The 17,948-nt window shown below is 35.5% G+C and overlaps 2 protein-coding genes across 4 annotated transcripts in view; one reads left to right on the forward strand and one right to left on the reverse strand.

Moving 5' to 3' along the window:
- GEMIN2 (gem nuclear organelle associated protein 2) overlaps positions 1-2,105 on the forward strand; it is a 20,921-nt gene extending 18,816 nt beyond the window's left edge. For 2 of the 3 annotated variants that reach the window (XM_020991339.2, XM_078150328.1), the window contains 2 exons: positions 336-394; positions 839-2,105. In XM_020991339.2, coding sequence (XP_020846998.2) covers positions 336-394; positions 839-878 — 99 coding nt within the window. In that variant the 3' untranslated portion in view covers positions 879-2,105. The remainder of the gene's footprint in view (positions 1-335; positions 395-838) is intronic. The other variant, XM_078150327.1, reaches the window with a different exon arrangement.
- TRAPPC6B (trafficking protein particle complex subunit 6B) lies at positions 1,414-17,621 on the reverse strand. Its single transcript, XM_020991340.2, has 6 exons — positions 17,250-17,621; positions 13,312-13,379; positions 12,046-12,163; positions 9,823-9,906; positions 3,497-3,590; positions 1,414-2,399 (listed from the first exon to the last, which is right to left on the reverse strand). The coding sequence occupies exons 1-6, from the start codon at positions 17,328-17,330 to the stop codon at positions 2,368-2,370; spliced, it is 477 nt and encodes a 158-aa protein (XP_020846999.1). The 5' UTR covers positions 17,331-17,621; the 3' UTR covers positions 1,414-2,367.
- Between the last annotated feature and the right edge of the window lie 327 nt (positions 17,622-17,948).

The raw sequence follows: 17,948 nt of genomic DNA on the forward strand, positions 1-17,948 counted from the left end.
CTCTCCACTGACCTTCACAATATAGGTAACACAAAATTTATTAAGATACAGATTTTAAGTTACATCTACTTGGCAACAGGCTAGAGAGAGATCTTCCCTTTCAAGCTTTTGGGCCCAGAACTATTTTTATCAGTAAGGATATTTCCTTCAGGGCCCTTATTAAACAAGGTGTTGATTCAGAAGTATTATCCTTCCCCTTCAAGGATTTTCTGCTGTGTTGTAATAGCACAAATAGTAACTTCGGCAAAGTGCTTGTTTTTTGTAACCTAAAAGGAAATTTGGTGGCACTCAGAAAGCAGAAATAAAATATATCTTTGTTTTCCTCTTTTTTCCAGGAGAGTAAAGAAGATGAGAGAGTACCTGCTTTGAATTTATTAATCTGTTTGGTGAGCAGGTATAGTAAAAGCTTTTTGGGGTTTTTTTTGTACTTTATAATAAGTGCTACAAATTACTATTTTGTGTATGTATATGTGTGTGTGTATGCATATATGAAATGTATGTGTGGTTTTTTATACATGTCTTGGCTATGTGATCATTTTAAAGCTCAAATGTTGTGAAAATTTAGTTAATATTAAATGGGGAAATCATAAAATGGCATGCCTGCTTTATACTTTCTTAGCAAACATTTTGAGTTTTAAAAGAAATATATTTGAATTGGATGTCAACTAGAATGTGTACTTACTTTTTAGAGTGCAAAATTATCCTAGTCCTCTCAACAAGATACCAGCTTATTGGGGTCACTAGTGACTTTTATGCCATTGCTTTGCATGATGATTAGGTATCTACTAAATTTTGAGCCAGAGTTCTCCATGAGTCCTAAAATTTATCTTTTTAATAGGTATTTTGATCAGCGTGACCTGGCTGATGAACCATCTTGATACAAAAACAATCTTCAATAACAGAATACTTGTGATGTAAAAGAAACAAGCAACATTACCTCTGTACAAGCCAGCTAGTCCCCATGAAGACAGGTTTCATCAAAATTTCAGTGTTATGTAAGAACCTTAAATTTGATCTCACTTACTGAAATTGATGTCCATAGCAAGATCAGTGTTGCATTTTAAAAGACTAAATTGGATGAGCAGTGTGTCACACAATTATAGCAATTAGTTTTGCTAATGTCTCTTAATTACAAACCTTTCAGAAGGATTAAAAGTCATTCAATAAGTGAAATGCCTTGTATAAGAACCTTTTTTAAGTAATAAACATTTTTATTAAGTTCTTAAATAATGAATGCTGAAGGTATTTGGTGGAAGTTGTAAAATTCCTTGTGCTGAAAGTGAGATTTGGATACTAAGAGCTCAATTAACCAAAATAAAATTAAAAAATAAAACCAGAAGCCACTTATAAAAACATCCTGTTCTTAGTAACAGGGTTAAAATAACCTGGATTTAAAGTAAAAATGCATCAACATTAAGAAATCAAACAATATTTATTGCATACCACTGGTAAACCCATGGGGGGGTACTTAATATAAAAGAGATTTTAAACATGTGCAACATGTTTAAAGTTGTTAGAACTGAATATTCCTGTTACCTAGTATGAAGAATAGAAATTCTCAATTATTTATTACTTGAATGTAGTGAAATTGACTTGGACAAGTAACCTTTGCATGTCAAGAGTCATCCTGACTGGTCTCATGTATTTTTAGAGATAGTCACTTTATCCAATTTATCTAATCTAGGATCCAACCCACAATTTAATTTCCTTCATCTGATTTCTTTCAAAGATTTACCTCCTTTCTTTCCACCCTTGCTGATCCCAGAAATCCTCTTCCAGTCTTACTTTTTGTAGTGCCATGAGTAGACTTAAAATACAAAGCCTCTTCATACAAATATGAAAATTACTCATTTTAACATATACCTCCAACTTTTTTTTAAATCCAATTTAGTCTTTTTTTTTTCTGGACCTGAAAAAAATGGATACAAATGATAACTTTTTCTCTCTACTAACTGAGTAAGACTTTAAGTTTGTCCTTCTTTTTAATGCCAAAAAATGTTATCATGAACCAGTAAAGCAGAAGCACAAAGAAATGTTGTTACTTGGTTGCTGTGCTTACTTAATAAATTTTTTAATTAAATAAAGGTGAATTTGGTATACTGTGATATATAGCTACAGTGTAGTGTCTCAGCAAAATTTTCTTTGATACTCTCCTGTTCCATCAGATGATATATACTATACTATGGTAATCTTATTTGAGACTGCATATTATTACATCATCTAATAAATTAAATTAATATATAGCTTACATGAATCAGTGTACTGTAGAAACTTATGACAAGGCCAGTAAGTCAAAAGTTACTACTCAAAAATCTTTATACATGAATAATTTAATCTCTTTACATTGCAGAAGCATTTGAATATATGCTACATCTTCTGTATCATCACTTGAAATTTACCTACAAAAAAAGAAATATTTATTGAACATTTTGAAATGAAGAAAACAAGTCTTAACACCTATTTTTCTATCTTTTCAATCTTACTTTTTTAGCAGCTCTGACAAAAGGTTTGTTAGGAGAAGAGATGATAACTTTTTTAAAAATCTGCTCCTAAATCATCATCTTACATGGAAAAGGAGTTTACCATATAAAGGAATCCCACAGAAAAAAAAAATCCATCTGTAAAAGGAATTATTCTCTAATCTGTTTTCTAGTTTGGACTTTTATACTGAATGTCACTAAATCTGAGCACATTTAAAACACTGAATTCAGAATCAAATCCTGGGTCTGCCACGAATTTGTGTGACTTTGGGCAAGTCTCTTGACCTCTCTTGGCTTCTAGTTCCTAATATGTAAAACAAGAATAGTAATATTTTCATTACTTATACCTTACAAGGTGGCTGGAAGAATCAACTGAGAATGTTGAAGGAACTAGCAATATTTAGCCTGTAGAAGAAAAGATTTAGGGGGAGAGAATCTTTGTTCTGCTAATCCCAGAAGGCAGAACCAGGAACAATGAGTTGCCAGGAGGCAAAATTTAGACCTTCCATAAGGAAAGATTTCCTAACTACTAGATCTATCCAAAATTGGGATGAGCTGCATTAGGACAGTGGATTCCCCCTCACCAGAGGTCTTCAAGTAAAAAAGATGGTTAAGTTGCTGAAGGGATTCTTTTTCAAGTATTAGTTGGTTATCTAGTTCCCTTCCAAACCTAGTATTCTGTTGGTGATGTTAAAGCACTTTGTAAATTGTAAAGCCATATGCAGTTATTACAGTTTTAAGTAAAATCAAACTGTTCTAGTAATTTAAATTTCCCCAGAAACAAACTAGAGAAAGACACATCCTTGTATCACAACTTATTGGACTGGATTTGAGATTCCCATTTAAAGAAAATTACACTCTTTAAGTGTACAATTAAACTTAAAATTAAACTCTTAAGTTCTTGTTTCTTTTTGACTATTACCTAATAAGGTATAATTAAATTTTTATCAAATACAGTAAATCTTTTATGAAAAATATACTCTTAAAAAGTAAGGAAGAGGAACTTTACTACTTACATGCTGGCATTGCTGACACTTCAGCTGTCACAATACTTTTTATCCCCAAATTTGATAAGCCACCTCTGATTAAGCCACATGTAAATGCTAAATACTAAAAAAGGAAAAAAATAACTGTGAAAAATAATACCTCTTGCAAATTCAAGCCACAGTAAATTACATGATAATACTGTTTTAATTTTCTTGTGGAGAAGTTGAGAAATGTAGATTTATAAACTTTAGTCTAGCTTCATGCGACTAGAGTCTCACCCATTTTGATTTCCCCTAGTCCCCACTAAAACACTCAATAAAAGGGGGGGAGAGGGGATTATGCACAGATGTAGAACTATTACATAAATAAAGACGACCAGAAAGAACCCCTTATAAATTAAAATCTTAAATGCTAAACCTTAAAGCATTCAGCACCCCTCCTGTCCTGGCCTCCATACACCCACCAACTTACAGGTTTGTGCCTTGGAACCACATTAGCAGCCTCTCCTGCAGAGATTGCTGGCGTACCCTACAAGGGCAGACACTAACTTGCCCGGCTACATGAGGAAGAGAAAGGGGGTTAGGGCAAAAATTAAGATATCTTCTGCCTAGGGTGGCCTCTTGGTTAGGGGGCTCTCAAGGCTTCAGAAACTGTTCAGAACATTCTCCCCGCCCCTAACCCTGAAAGAGGGGCACACATGAACCCAACCCAGAAAAGAAAACGATGAGAGCCAAGAGGAACTGAGACAAGTAGCCATTTGGAGGGGCTATACCAGAACTGAAGGAAAGGGGACCAAAACCCAAATGGCACCAGTCGTTGTCACCCTAGATGTTATTTATGGAAGGACCAAGACTAGTGAAACACAAATCCCCTAATATGGGTAATAGCTGAGACAGATTTGCAGTTCAAACCTGGGGGTAACCCATCTTTGAAGGGAGAAATCAGAAAGTGAGTGATGGGTGAACATAAGGCTGAAACACTAAACATTTAAAGAGGAAAAAAGTTCAGTTAAAAACCTAGAGCACAAGCAGATCAATCAGCAGTGGACCCTAAAATGAAAAGAAAGGATAAATATTAAACTCTCAGACAGTACAAAGCTCTTAAATATTACAAGACAAAGGAAAAGTGAACCAATGCATGGTCAAACACAGAATCCTACAGAATCCCAACAAAGCATGAGACCACAGCAGGATGATCCTGAATGGTTCAAAGGAGAAATAAAATCTCTGTGAGAAGATATTAGGAAGAAACAAAATTCCCAGCAGTGGTGGGTTTCTCCAAAGAAGTGAAAGAAAGAATAACCAATGTGAAATGTGAAAAATACTTAGATGGAGGAAGATCTGTGATTAGAGATGCAAAAGGCAATAATGTTAAAGAATATGAATACTGTGCAAGCAAAAGCCACTGACCTCAATATGATATTCAGAGAAAACCTATGGGTCATGGGTCTCTCCCAAGTACATGATAAACAGAAAAATAATGTTGGAAATAATGCAGTCAATCCTCAGCTTTCGTAGCATGAAAGTAACAAATGCTAATGCTGATACATGGAACCCATGGGAAATAGGGTGTTACATTCCCTTGACCACTAAAAAGTATAATCTTTCACTAGAGATTGCTGAAATTACTACTTCTAACACAGCTTAGCCCCCTACTCTCTACATTAATTTTCTGCCATGCCCCCAAGATAGATACCTTCCCCTCACCCATTTCTAGTTCCCTTTTACTTATTTTCTCTCATTAGAATTTAAGCCCCCAGAGGGCAAAGGGCTCTTTCCTTTAGCAAGTATTTGTATTCCCAGCACTTAACATTATGTGTGACAAATACTAAGTGCTTAATAAATATCTTTTGTAAGCTACAGAATCTCGTAATCCATAGTATTGATTAAAATTTTATTGCAGCATGATTTGTAAAAATTGTATTCAGAGGGGGCAACTAGGTAGCACAGTGGATACAGAACAAGCCCTGCAGTCAGGAGGACCTGAGTTCAAATCTGGCCTCAGACCAAACACTTGCTGTGTGACCCTGGGCAAGTCACTTAACCTCAATCTCCCCCCCCCAAAAAAAAAGACTGTTAGACTGAGCTCTTCTCAGCAATGCAATGATCTAAGAAAATTTCAAAAGACTCATGATGGAAAATGATATCCACATCCAGAGAAAGAACTATGGAGTCTGAATGCAGATTGAAGTGCACTATTTTCTCGGGTTTTTTTGTTTTTTCTTTCTCGGGGTTTTTCCCTTTTGTTCTGATCCTTCTTTCACAACCTGACTAATGTGGAAATATGTTTGATATGATTGTAGATATATATCCTATATCAGACTGCATACCGTTTTGGAGAGGGGGGAGTGGAGAAAAATTTAGAACTTAAAATTTTAGAAGAGTGAATGCTGAAAGTAAAAAATAAATTTTAAAAGACCATTTATTTATAATTTCTCTGTGTCCTAATCTATTTTTATACAGGTACTATGTGATGATGAGATATAGTTATATAATGATCTTGTTGACAGGACTCCATGAGACTTGCACTATGCTCTTAAGGCCGAAGCGCAACACAGAAATTGAGTTTTAAAGGTAAACAATGAAAACGTGCAAAGCATGCACAAAGAGCTCTTTACTCTGAAAACAGTAAGGTGAATAACAGCAATGAAATGCCTCATAGGATACCAGCTGCTCCACAAACTTGGCACACTGAGCCTCTCATTTTTTTCTCTACTGCACATAGCCACAAATGTGTGCAGCTGCCAACTCTAAAGTGACAATGAAGTTACTGATAAAATTACATGGATGTTTGAAGTCGAAAAAATTCAATGTGGGAATGCTTGAGGATTGACTGTATAAGAAAACACTATAGAACTTCTGATTATAGAAAAAAAAACTACAATCAAAAGAAACCAAAGATCAACTCCAGAGGGGAAAAAAACAAACCAACCTCACACGCCAAGACACACAACTGTTAAATTTAACAATTCTTATGACAAAAAACAAATTCTACAAGGTAAAAGAAGACCTTCAAATACAGAGGAAAGGAGATTCTAACAATACTAGACAATTCCACACCCACTAGAAACAACAGGAATAGCATAATACATTCCAAAAAGCAAAGAAGCTCAAGTTGCAACCCAAAATGACATAAGTTACAAATCTGAGCTTAATCAGAAGTTTTTTAAAAATGTATTTTAAACATAAAGAAGAGCCTTTGAGGCATGCCTGGAAAAAAACAAAGGGACACAAAAAGAATATTTGACTTGCAAACACTCCTCCAAACAAAAGAAACACAGGAAGGGTAATAAGTATGTATAATTACTACAGAATAAGTAAGAAATTATCCCATTTCTAGAGGTTACTTTAAAAAGAGAAAGAAATAGAATGACCTAGAGGGTAAAAAAATAATTAAGAAAAAAATTTTAAAGTACACAAGGGGATAAAAATGTAAGCAGAATTTAAAAGAGAAGCAAAAATGCACTCTAAAATGAACAAGAAATATGATGGCTTCAGGTACCACAATACTTTTTAATCCCCGAATTTGATAAACTCTGATTAAACAATATGTACTATAGAATAATCCCCAAAAGGTATATAAATGGGCATAGGGAAGGTGCAGGAGAGGGGTATGTGATATACCCTCATCAAGTCTTATGACTCACATAAACTCTCAAAAAGAAGAGAAGCTGCAAGAGAATGGGAGGAGATAACAGAAGAGAGGGATTGAAACTAGAGAAATGGATGGGGAAAATCTCAATCTAAGGACAAGAAGGTCCCACTGAAGAGCACTCCCAGCAGTAAAAAAAAAAAATGCTATGGTGGGAGGTGAAGAAAGGTTTAATTAATCTAGGTGGGTGTTGGTACACTAGAAGACTACCTCTTGACTGTTGTGCCATCATGGATAATGTCCTTGGGAGAAGGGAAACTAGAGCTCTAGAGGCAAGTGGTCCCAAGGAGATAAGATGGGATAACCAAAGGAAAGGAGAATGATCATGGGGAGGGCAAAGGGTAGAATTCAATCACACAATTTGGAAAACAGGATCTACCACAGGGCTCTGCTTCTACCTTACTTCCCCCATGTATTGATACTTGCAAAGTTAAGCACAACAGAATGGATCGATAACAGAAATTGGTTAGAAGAGGGAACAGAATCCTGGGGTTTAAGAAGCTTTACTTCCATGAGGAACACAAAGAAATTAAAGAATAAAGATAGAAAACATTTTGAATCAGAATCATAATTCAGGACTGAAAGGGAAGAAAACAGAAAAAAGCAAGAAAATTCTTAGAAAAAGGCAGAAAAATCCAGGGCTATAGAAAAGCAAATGTACAAGTGTAAAGAGCAAGGCTAGAGCAAAGACAGAAAGCCAAAAAATAACAAGGACTTGAAAGCAGGTAGACCAGGGATTTTTTGTACAAGAATCTCTACTATTCAATAAGCATCTACTATGTGTGAGGCACTATGGATTCAAAGACAAAAGGAAAACAGTCCTTGCTCTCAAGGAATTTATATCCTATGGAGGGAATATAATATTTAAAGATAAGTACCTAATTTGAGAGGAAAGACTGTATCAACAACAATGGGGAGTGGGAAACAATTTCCACAGATTAGCCTTTAAAAGAAGATAAAAATTCTGAACAAGAAAGATGAAGACATACAAATTGATCACAGGCTTAAGGCAAACTTACTCTTTTCCAAACAGCATACCATCTCTATGAAATAAGAGATGGAATACTCTGGGAAATAGCCGGTAGTTCAGTTTGGCTAGCACATAGAATAACATGTATTATTAATTGGTACTTAGAAGTGAAAAGAAGTTTAAAAAAAAAAGGTAGTTTGAAACAAATTGTGGTAGATGAACACAACAGAATATTATAACACCTTAAGAAATGACAAAAACTAGGAATTCAGAGAATCACAGGAACTTATATGAACTGATGCTGAGCAAAGAGTAATTAAGCAAAATACTGAATTATGATATAAATAAAAAATGCAAAAAAGCAATTGAACTTGAATTAATTGCACTGACCAATCTTGGTTCTGAAAAACTGAGGTGGGTATTATAGGTATGGAACTATGTTAGACAAAGTTATTTTTTTCCAGTTGGGTTTTGCTTAATTTTTTCTTTTATTACAGGACAGATTTATTGGAGAATTACTACAGAAACGACTGTGGTTTATAAAAGCTATCAATAAAATTTTAAATTAATTCACAATAATCCTATATTGTTAATTAATTACAAAGTTGTACTATTTATTTCAAATTTTAATCAGGTATACTCACAAAAAATTAGTATATTATGTTCATTACAAACCCTGAATTAGTGGTTCTCAAAACTGGGACTTGATTTTACTGCAAAGAAGCAAAGATGTTATTTCTGGTAATAAAGGACTACTCTAACATCAGGTGTGTGTGATGCTTATTTTTTTTAATTTTTTAAATTCTGAACTTAAACACTAAATGAGCATTTCCATATATAAAGAAAAACAGATGAAGAGGACTGTACATGAAACTATGAATCTAAGCTGTTCTGCTTCTGTTTTCTTCTAGTTCTTTTTGTTTTCTTCTATACATAACAATACTTTTTATGTCTGGAAAAAATCATTATCTGCTGGTCATCCTGCAGGTTATGTGTCTCACTCAATTTGGATAGCCTGGCCCTCTGCAAACATTCATTCCAGATGCCAGACCTATATTCAAGGACATTCTGGCTTGGTGAAGACCTGCCAGAATTTGAATCCAGGATTACATCTATGTCATGATTATACTTTAGAGCTTGGCTCAGTGGAAAGAAAATTGAATTTGGAGTCAGAGGGTTTGAATTTTGACTCTGCTATATCTATCATTCCTTTTCTTACCATGGACAAGTCATTTCACCTCTCTAGGCTTGTTTGCTCAGAATACATAAAATGACAGCTCTAGAGAAAGCTCTAATTCTGTGTCCCAAGCTTTTAAATCATCTCATTCAAAACAAAAAACATTTAATTAAATTTTCAAAGAACATGTTTCAGAAATCTATTTCTTATGTAGATAGTGATAAGCATTTGACCATTTCACTTAATTTTACACTTATGCCTGAAGTTTAAATTCCATGAGGACTCCAGAAATTGTTATTTTATGCAACATCATGGAAAGTTCTGCTAATTTAATACCTGAGCTCCCAAGTTAAACCCAGCAGTGAATCCTTTTTTAAAGCAAATTATTTTGCAGAGAATAATTATCCCTTTAAATGATAATTTTTCAAGTCTTAGAGACTAAGCCATCTTTATCCTATTTTAAATTCACAAATCTATCATGATCAGCATTAAACATGTCCATCGAATTGTATATTATTTTTTTCTTCAGTAAAGATTGTTAGTCTTCTATGAAGTACCTTAGGAGCGTGATCTAAATACTGTTTTCCTGCTGACATCTGGGTCAGGAGTCGAAATTTGTTGTCCTGAAGCACATAGATGCCCTGTCCCCAAAACACAAAAGAAACCTGTGGTCATTGTTTTTTAATTCTTTAAGAATTCTCAACCATGCAATAAATAATTATCATACTTTTTAAAAGTTTAAGAAAATACTTTATATTCAAAGTACATTTACTAATAAAAAAAATTTGTTTGCAAGAAAGCAGGTCACAAAATATCAGTTGCCTGATTTGAGAGCAGTGAATTCACTAGATCAGACTAGCTACTTATGATTACACACAGTATTCAGTGCTAATATCCACATAAATTTAATTTAATTTTTGGTTTGGACCTTTAATTTCAACGGTATTAGGAACTCCCCACAATGATACAGACTGACAATTCAGCTTTACCTTATAAGTTGTAGAATGTTGCCTGGGACAAGAGGTTGAGTGATTTGCATATGGTCACACAGCTAATGGGACTTCAAGTCCTCTGGGTAGCATTTGAACCCAGTCCTTCCTGACTCCAAGGCTGACTGGCCCTCTATCCATGGTAAGGCTGCCTCTCATACATAACTAGTCATTTAATGCTCATCAAATCACCATCCACTAATTACCTTGTGGAGGCATATTCAAAAGATACAGTTCCCTTTTCAATTCAAAGTAAAATATATGAAAATACAATTGGAAGATTTAGAAGTAGTAGGCAATATTTAATGACAGAGTATTAATATGTTACAATACTAAACACACTACTATAACTTTGAGGTAACTGATTTTATATATGTGTGTGTGTATATGTGTGTATGTGTGTGTATATATATATATATATATATATACACACACATATATATATACACATATACACATACATACATACACACACACACACACACACACACACACACACACACACACACACAACACACACACACACACACACATATATATAAAATTCAATTAAGAAAATAAGCCAACCCTACTGTTTAATAACTCTTACATTTCATGAAACACAGCATGAGTTTATTTAAGTGGGGACATAATCTTGCTTTGTCACATATGGTTAATAGCTACAGTAACAAAGCTTGGTGAACAGAAAATATATACGATTGTTTTAAAGTCCTCTGCTCTACCTTATTTATCAGTTTTTTTATAAAACACCCCTAAGATGAAAAATGTTATGTATTAAAACACAATAGGGGGAAAAACCTTCAAATCAAAATAAAATCTATCAATTCTCTCCCCCTTTTCACCCCTCCACAATGTTTCATTTATGAGAACAGAAGCAGAAAACTTAAGATGGGTCAAAATTTTCCACTAATTTCATTGAACATGAACAATAAAGACAGCAATAATTGTTTCTTCACCTATAAAAATGAGATGTATAACTAGGCTAATAACTCATATAAACCCTTTAACCTTTGCAAACTGCTTCTCATTTTATTCTTGAGAAAATTGAAGCCCAGTGAGGTTAAGTGACCTACCCATGGGTACAGTTGGGTTCTGAACCCAAGTCCAGCAACTCTTTCAACTCTATCATGTTTCTCTCTAAGGTCTCTTCTAGTCCTGAAATTTTAAGACTCCTATTTGAGATTTTACATATTATCACAACTAATACAACGACTAAGCAATGAAATATCCAAACACCAAAGTTATTTTGACAATGAACTTGGGTACATTTTTAAAGTATTATGTTTTTAAGTAGATTTTTACTGATATCAGTTGCCTATATATTGCCTAGATTTCTCCCTATATCCTTTCCTTTGATCTCTCCAAGAGAGACTTCCTTGATAATGAAGATTTTTTAATAATAAAAGGTAAAAAAAAGAGGAAGAGAAAAAAATTAACAAAACCAATCAACATATTGAAAAAAAAAGTAACGTTACATGCAATGTTCCAAACCTAAGAACCGTCCCCCACCTCTCAGCAAAGTGCAGGAGAGGTATTATTTTCTATTAAAAAAAATACCTAGTTGTCACAGCTAAATTCCCTTTGCTCTTTATTTGGTGTATCCAGTACTTATGACAAAAATCATGACTCATTAAATCTAATATAAAGTGAAAAACACAAATCTAAAAGTTAAAAGAAACAACTCTTTAAAATATCATTTTAACATTTTTAATAATGAAAGCAAATAGCAGAAATAATTTCACTTTAACAAGGTAAAGTGACATATAAAACAAATCTTAATTTGTATAATACCTGATGATTTGTCCTTAGATTATCAATTTGTTTCTTGAAAACAGTGGTCCAAAAATCTTTGCAAATGAACTTCATGATATCTAATTCATCTTTGAACCTTGCGGTGTCCTTCGTAAACCTAAAAAGATAAAAAAGTTAGAATTTTAGAGTTTTTTCCTCCAAAGAAAGGAAGATAGGTAAGTCATGAACCTAACTTCCAAAAGGAAAAATTGCATATATTTAATCATTATAACTATGTAATTATTTACCAACAATTATTTATAATGTAATATTTCAAATGTCATAGTGATAGATATCTGGCAAAATGAATTTACATCCTGATCCCAACTTATGTAGCAATTAAAATTTTAATGATATGGCTGAAATTTTGAAAACAGGAAGCCAAATGTGTTTTTAAGTCATACTGTATTGATTTTATAGCTTAAACTATTTGACTTTCAACCATTATTTATTCCTAGGTATATTTAAAATAAAAATGTTTAGAAGGACAACAAAATTAGGACAGAAGTGTACTATAAATATTAAATATTTCATGATAAAGAATATGAAAAATAGGTTATGAAACACAATTATGAACAGAGAAGTATCAGTGTATAACACAGCCTTAATAAAAATTTATTTTAAAACTCTAAGAACCTGTTATATGCACAAATATGTTTCTCAAAGTATTTTTGATCCTCTGGACTTTAAACAAATTTCAAATAAGTTTAAAAGCACTAAACTACACTAAGACCATGAAAGTCTTCTGAAGAAAAAATATACACACAAAAGTATATTTCAGCTAGCAATTTTTACTGAACCAACTTTGAGAAAAATATACCTAAACTAAAAATCAACCAAAATTTCAGCTCACTGTGAAAACTTTAACTTACTAAGTCTACAGAAGAAGATTTAGGGAGAAGAACTGAAGTTTCATGGCAGCCCACAACAGTCCCCTTTTTTTAAAATATGAGTCATTTTAGTTTATAACTTAACCAGTAACAAAATAAAGACAATTAGCATTGTGCCATAAACAACATGCTAGACTTGGAATTAAGAGAGACCAGAGTTCAAATTCTACCTCTAATACTTAGTAACTATATGAACATAGACATGCCACTTGAACTTTCTGATCCTGTTGTTGGTAATAATACCTGTAGTACCCACCTCAGAAGGCTGTTGTGAAGATCAATGAAATCTGCTAATGAACTCTGCAAACCTGAAAGCACTATATAAAATGTCAGTTATTTTTATTACTATTAACACCATTATTCAAACTGAGCTTACCTTTCTATCAATCCTTGTCCTACTCTAAAACCCATGTTCTCCAGCTTAGTAATGCATCTTCCATTTTCCTATAAAATACAAAAAAGGATTCTGAATCTTAATTAATAAAAATCTAATTTCCAAGTTTCATAAAGCCAGAACTTTGAACTAATCCCCAAAATTAAAAATGTTGATTAATCCCTTCCAAAACTTATAAAAGTTTCCTGATATCTTCAAACTATGAATAAATTATTAATTTTTCCTTCTCAATTAAAATGAACCTAGTTATAGAAAATTATCAAAAGAGGATTTTCTATTATTCACATTGCTAATAATTTTTATTAGTCACTGACATACAAAGGGTACCTATGCTCAATACTTTACATTTCTGAACTATTACAATGCACTATAACTATCAACAGAATGAACTCATTCCCCTTCCCTACTCTATCTCATTTCTATCAATAGTTCTTTCCTATCTCCCAAATAAGAAAATATTTAATTAGAAGAGATAAAGAAGGAAACCACATTTTGCTGAAAGGTACATAATAAATTAACTTCAATACCTAACATATATGAACCTAATGGTATCACTTCTAAATTCAAAGAATAGTAAAATTATATGAATGGGTGACCTCAATTTATCCATCAGCTCTAGATAAATCTAACTAAAAAATTAACAAGAAAGAAGTTAAGAACCTGAATAGAATTTTAGGAAAATTAGATATGATAACCTTCTCATGATTAGTGAATGGAAATATAAAGGAGTATATGTGTGTGTGTGTGTATATATGTGTGTATATATCTATCTATATATACACACACACACATATATATATATCTCAACTATGCACATTGGTACTTTTACCAAAATTGGTCATACCTTTAGACACAAAACCCTCAAAATGGAGAAAAGCTGAAATATACACATCTTTTACTGATCACAATGAAATGTAAATTGTAAAATAAAGAATCACTGAAAAAAGTTTTAAAAATCAACTTTAGACCAAATAATTTGACCCTAATGAATTGGAAAGTCAAAGAATAAATCAGAGAAACTATAGCTAATTTCATTAAAGATAATGACAACAATGAGACAACATACCAAAATTTTTGGGATGCAACCAAAGCAGTCCTTAGGGAAAATTTTTTATTTCTAAACACTATCATTAATGAAAAAGAGAAAGAACAGATCAATGAATTGGAACTATAACTAAAAAACACCAGAAAACAAATTAAAAAAAACATCAATTAAACACCAAAACAGAAATCTTAAAAACAAAAATGACATTAACAAAATTTAAAAAACAAAAACAAAAAAACAACCCAGTAACTGTGAGTATATCCAAGGTTGTCATTAGCTCTCTTCTCATCTCTCTCTTACTAACCTCATCAATTCCCATAGGTTTAACTACCATCTCTATGCTGATAACTACTAAACCTATATATTTAGCCCTAGGCATTCTGTCCTGAGCTCCAGTGGCATATCTGCAGCTGCCTATTGGACATTTTAAACACAGAAGTCATTATCTTCCTCCCATCCTCACCCCACCCCTCTTACTCATTCCCCATTTCTGCAAAAGGGTACTACCATTCTTCTAGTCACCCAGATGTACAATCTTGTTGTCATCCTCATCCTCAAATATCCAATGAATGGCCGGCCAAGTTGTTCCTACCTCCCCACATCTCTCAAATCTATCCCTCTCTCTACTCACATCTATCACCTTAGTTGGGCACCTCATAAACTCTGGCACTATATAGAGATAAATTGTATTACATATAATTCAAATAAAAATTTAACTAAATGTATTTATTGACTAAAATTATTTATTAACTTGTCAACTATACTTTAAAAAATAAAAACTTTCAAAACAAGTCCCAAAATACCATTTTTTTGGAGACATCGAGGTGTGCTTGGTTACCTTATATGCATGGTTATCCTATATGCATGACTATGGCAGGCATACAAAAACAAAAGCAAAACTGTCCCTGCCCTCAGGAAGCTTACATTCTATCAAGAGGAGACAACATATATGTACAATTACAAATATATACAAAATACAAAGTAATTGTGAGGGGAAAAGTATTAGCATCTGGAGAGATCAAGAAAGTTGAGGCAGAAGGCGATGCTTGAACAGAGTTTTTAAAGAACAAGGGATTATACCACCTCCATTTTTCACAATATGGAGATAAGAAGGGAAGGTATTCTAGTCATGGGGTGCAGTCAGTACAAAGGCATGGAGACCAGAGATGTAATGTGATGTAAGACGGCCGGTAAAATGGCCACTATTGCTAGATTATAAAGTGCTAGAATGGTAATGTTTAATAAGACAGGAAATCTGGCCAGACCTTAAGGCCTTTAAATGCCAAATAAAGTTTATATTTAATAGGAGCCCCTGAAGTTTACTGAGTAGGAGAATTACATGGTCACACTTATACTGCAGCAGTTGTGCGAAGGACAGATTGGGAAGGAGAGAGATCTGAGGCTGAGATATAAATCTGGAAACTACTGCAATAGTTCAAAAGAGAGATGTGAGCGACTGAGCTAGAGGAGAGGCTGTACAGAGAAGAGGACTCCCTGTCTTTTCACTGGATGTCCACCATTCTTGAAACACTTTCCCTTCTTATTTCTGATTCCTGGATTCCTTCAAGTCTCAACTCAAATCCTAGTTTCTCTAAGAGGTTTTTTTCAAATCCGTCTCAGTGCTAGTACCTTCCCTCTGAGATCGTGTCCAACATAACCACATCTATATCTACTTATCTTTCTATCTATTGAGATTATATCCAATCTACTCTATCTATAGATATAGATAGATATCTTATACATACATAGTTGTTTGCATGTTGTCTCCCCCGTTGGTATGTGAATCCCTTAAGGGAAGGGTCTTTTTTTGCCTTTTTTTGTATCTCCAGCACTTTGTATAGTGCCTGGCACATAGCAGGTGTTTAAGAAATAACTGCTGACTGACTAAAAAGAAAGTACTACTTGTGAAAGCCCAATAAACCAGTGATAGCAATGGAATTCAAAAGAAGAATCTGTTGGCATTCAAGTCAAGAATGGGTGGGTTCAAGAATGGACTGAGGCACTGAGGTAAAGTCCACAAAAGGATCTTCAGTTAACCGGACTTTTTAAAATGCCTACCCAGTGCCATGCACACACTAAGTGCTATTAATTGCTGGGGTACAAAAAAAAGCAAAAACAGTCCCTGTTCTCAAAGAGCTCACAATCTAACAAGGCAGATGACATGGAAACAAATATGTACAAACGATATGTATCAGAAAATTGGGGGCAGTCTCAGAGAAAAGAAACCAAGGTTAAGAAAAAGGAGGAAAAGCTTCCCCTAAAACTGTACACTTTAGCCGAGATTTGAAGGAGGCTAGCCAGAGAAGCCAGGAGGCGGAGAGAGTCCCATAGAGGAGGACATTAAAAATGACTGGACTCTGCAGAGAGGGAGAGAGAGAGCACTTAAGGAGTTAAAAGACTAGAAAGAGAGGGAGAGGAAAGGTTACGAGGGCCTTTAGAAGCCAAGCACTTTATACTGGATACTGAAGGTAATCAGGAGCCACTGGAATTTGCTGAATAAGGGGTGACATGGTCAGACCTGAGCTGTACAAAGATTGACAGCCGAGTGGAGGCTGGACCGGAGGGGGGAGGCTGGAGGCAAGGAGCCCGGAGGCAAGGAGCCCAAAGCAGGTGAGGAGGGGCCGAAGTATGGCAGAAATGTTACTAGAGTAGGAATTCTAGGGCTGAAAATGGGGCGGGGGAGGGGTGGGAGCAGTCGAGGATGGGACTGGGGGGTCGGAGGAAGAGGCTGTTTTGGGTGAAGTCTGCGGCCTGGACAGGAAACTAGAACCAAAAAGGAGAGAAGTAAAAAGGGGTGACGGGGAGAACTGGGGACGCTGGGAGAAGAGGAGTCTAGGGGAAAGAAGGGTCCCGGGCCAGGGCAGCGGTCACTCACCACCTCCCCCTGATCCGCGGACTTGTAGACGCCGGTCACCATCTCGTTGTGGAGAAGCAAGAAGAGCGCCTCGTCTGCCATTTCCTGCGGCTTCTCTCGGCTCCGGGGCCCCGGGGAGGGCGGAGGTCAGGACCCGTGCACGGCCGCCGCCGCGGTGGATGCGGCCGCCTCCGGGGCCGATGCCTCCCGGGCCGCCGCCAGGCCCCACTGCGCCAGAGCCCGGTCCCTAGGCCGGACAGAGGGGCGGGGGCTTCACCTCGTCTTCCGAGGCGCCGGCACCAGGCCGGGAAGCGCAGCCGCACGCGCGGCCGCGACCCGAGGCGCACGAGAAAGCGCCTAGAGCCCGACCCCGCCAGCCGGACCGACCCCGCCCCGACCAGGGGAATCACTTCCGGTGCCTCTAGCCCTGCATTCCGCCGGCTCTATGGTCGGCTGCGGCGCTCCTTCCCCTTCCATTCTTTGCATCTATTTCCTTTTTTTTAATTGTTTTATTCTTTTTTTTTTCCCCAATCAAGCATTATTTTCACTCCCTCCTCACCCATACGGGGTCACAAATTGGACACGACTGAGCAACAACAGCCCCCCTCTCCTGACCTCCAGTGCCACATCTCTAAGGGGATGTTCTATGGAAATCTTAAACTCAACCTGTCCAAAACAGAAATCATTATTCGCTGCCCCCCGCAACTCTCCCCTCTGCCA

This window comes from Phascolarctos cinereus, unplaced genomic scaffold, assembly GCF_003287225.1.
Source record: "Phascolarctos cinereus isolate Bilbo 61053 unplaced genomic scaffold, phaCin_HiC Scaffold_2;HRSCAF=192, whole genome shotgun sequence".
Classification (NCBI taxonomy): domain Eukaryota; kingdom Metazoa; phylum Chordata; class Mammalia; order Diprotodontia; family Phascolarctidae; genus Phascolarctos; species Phascolarctos cinereus.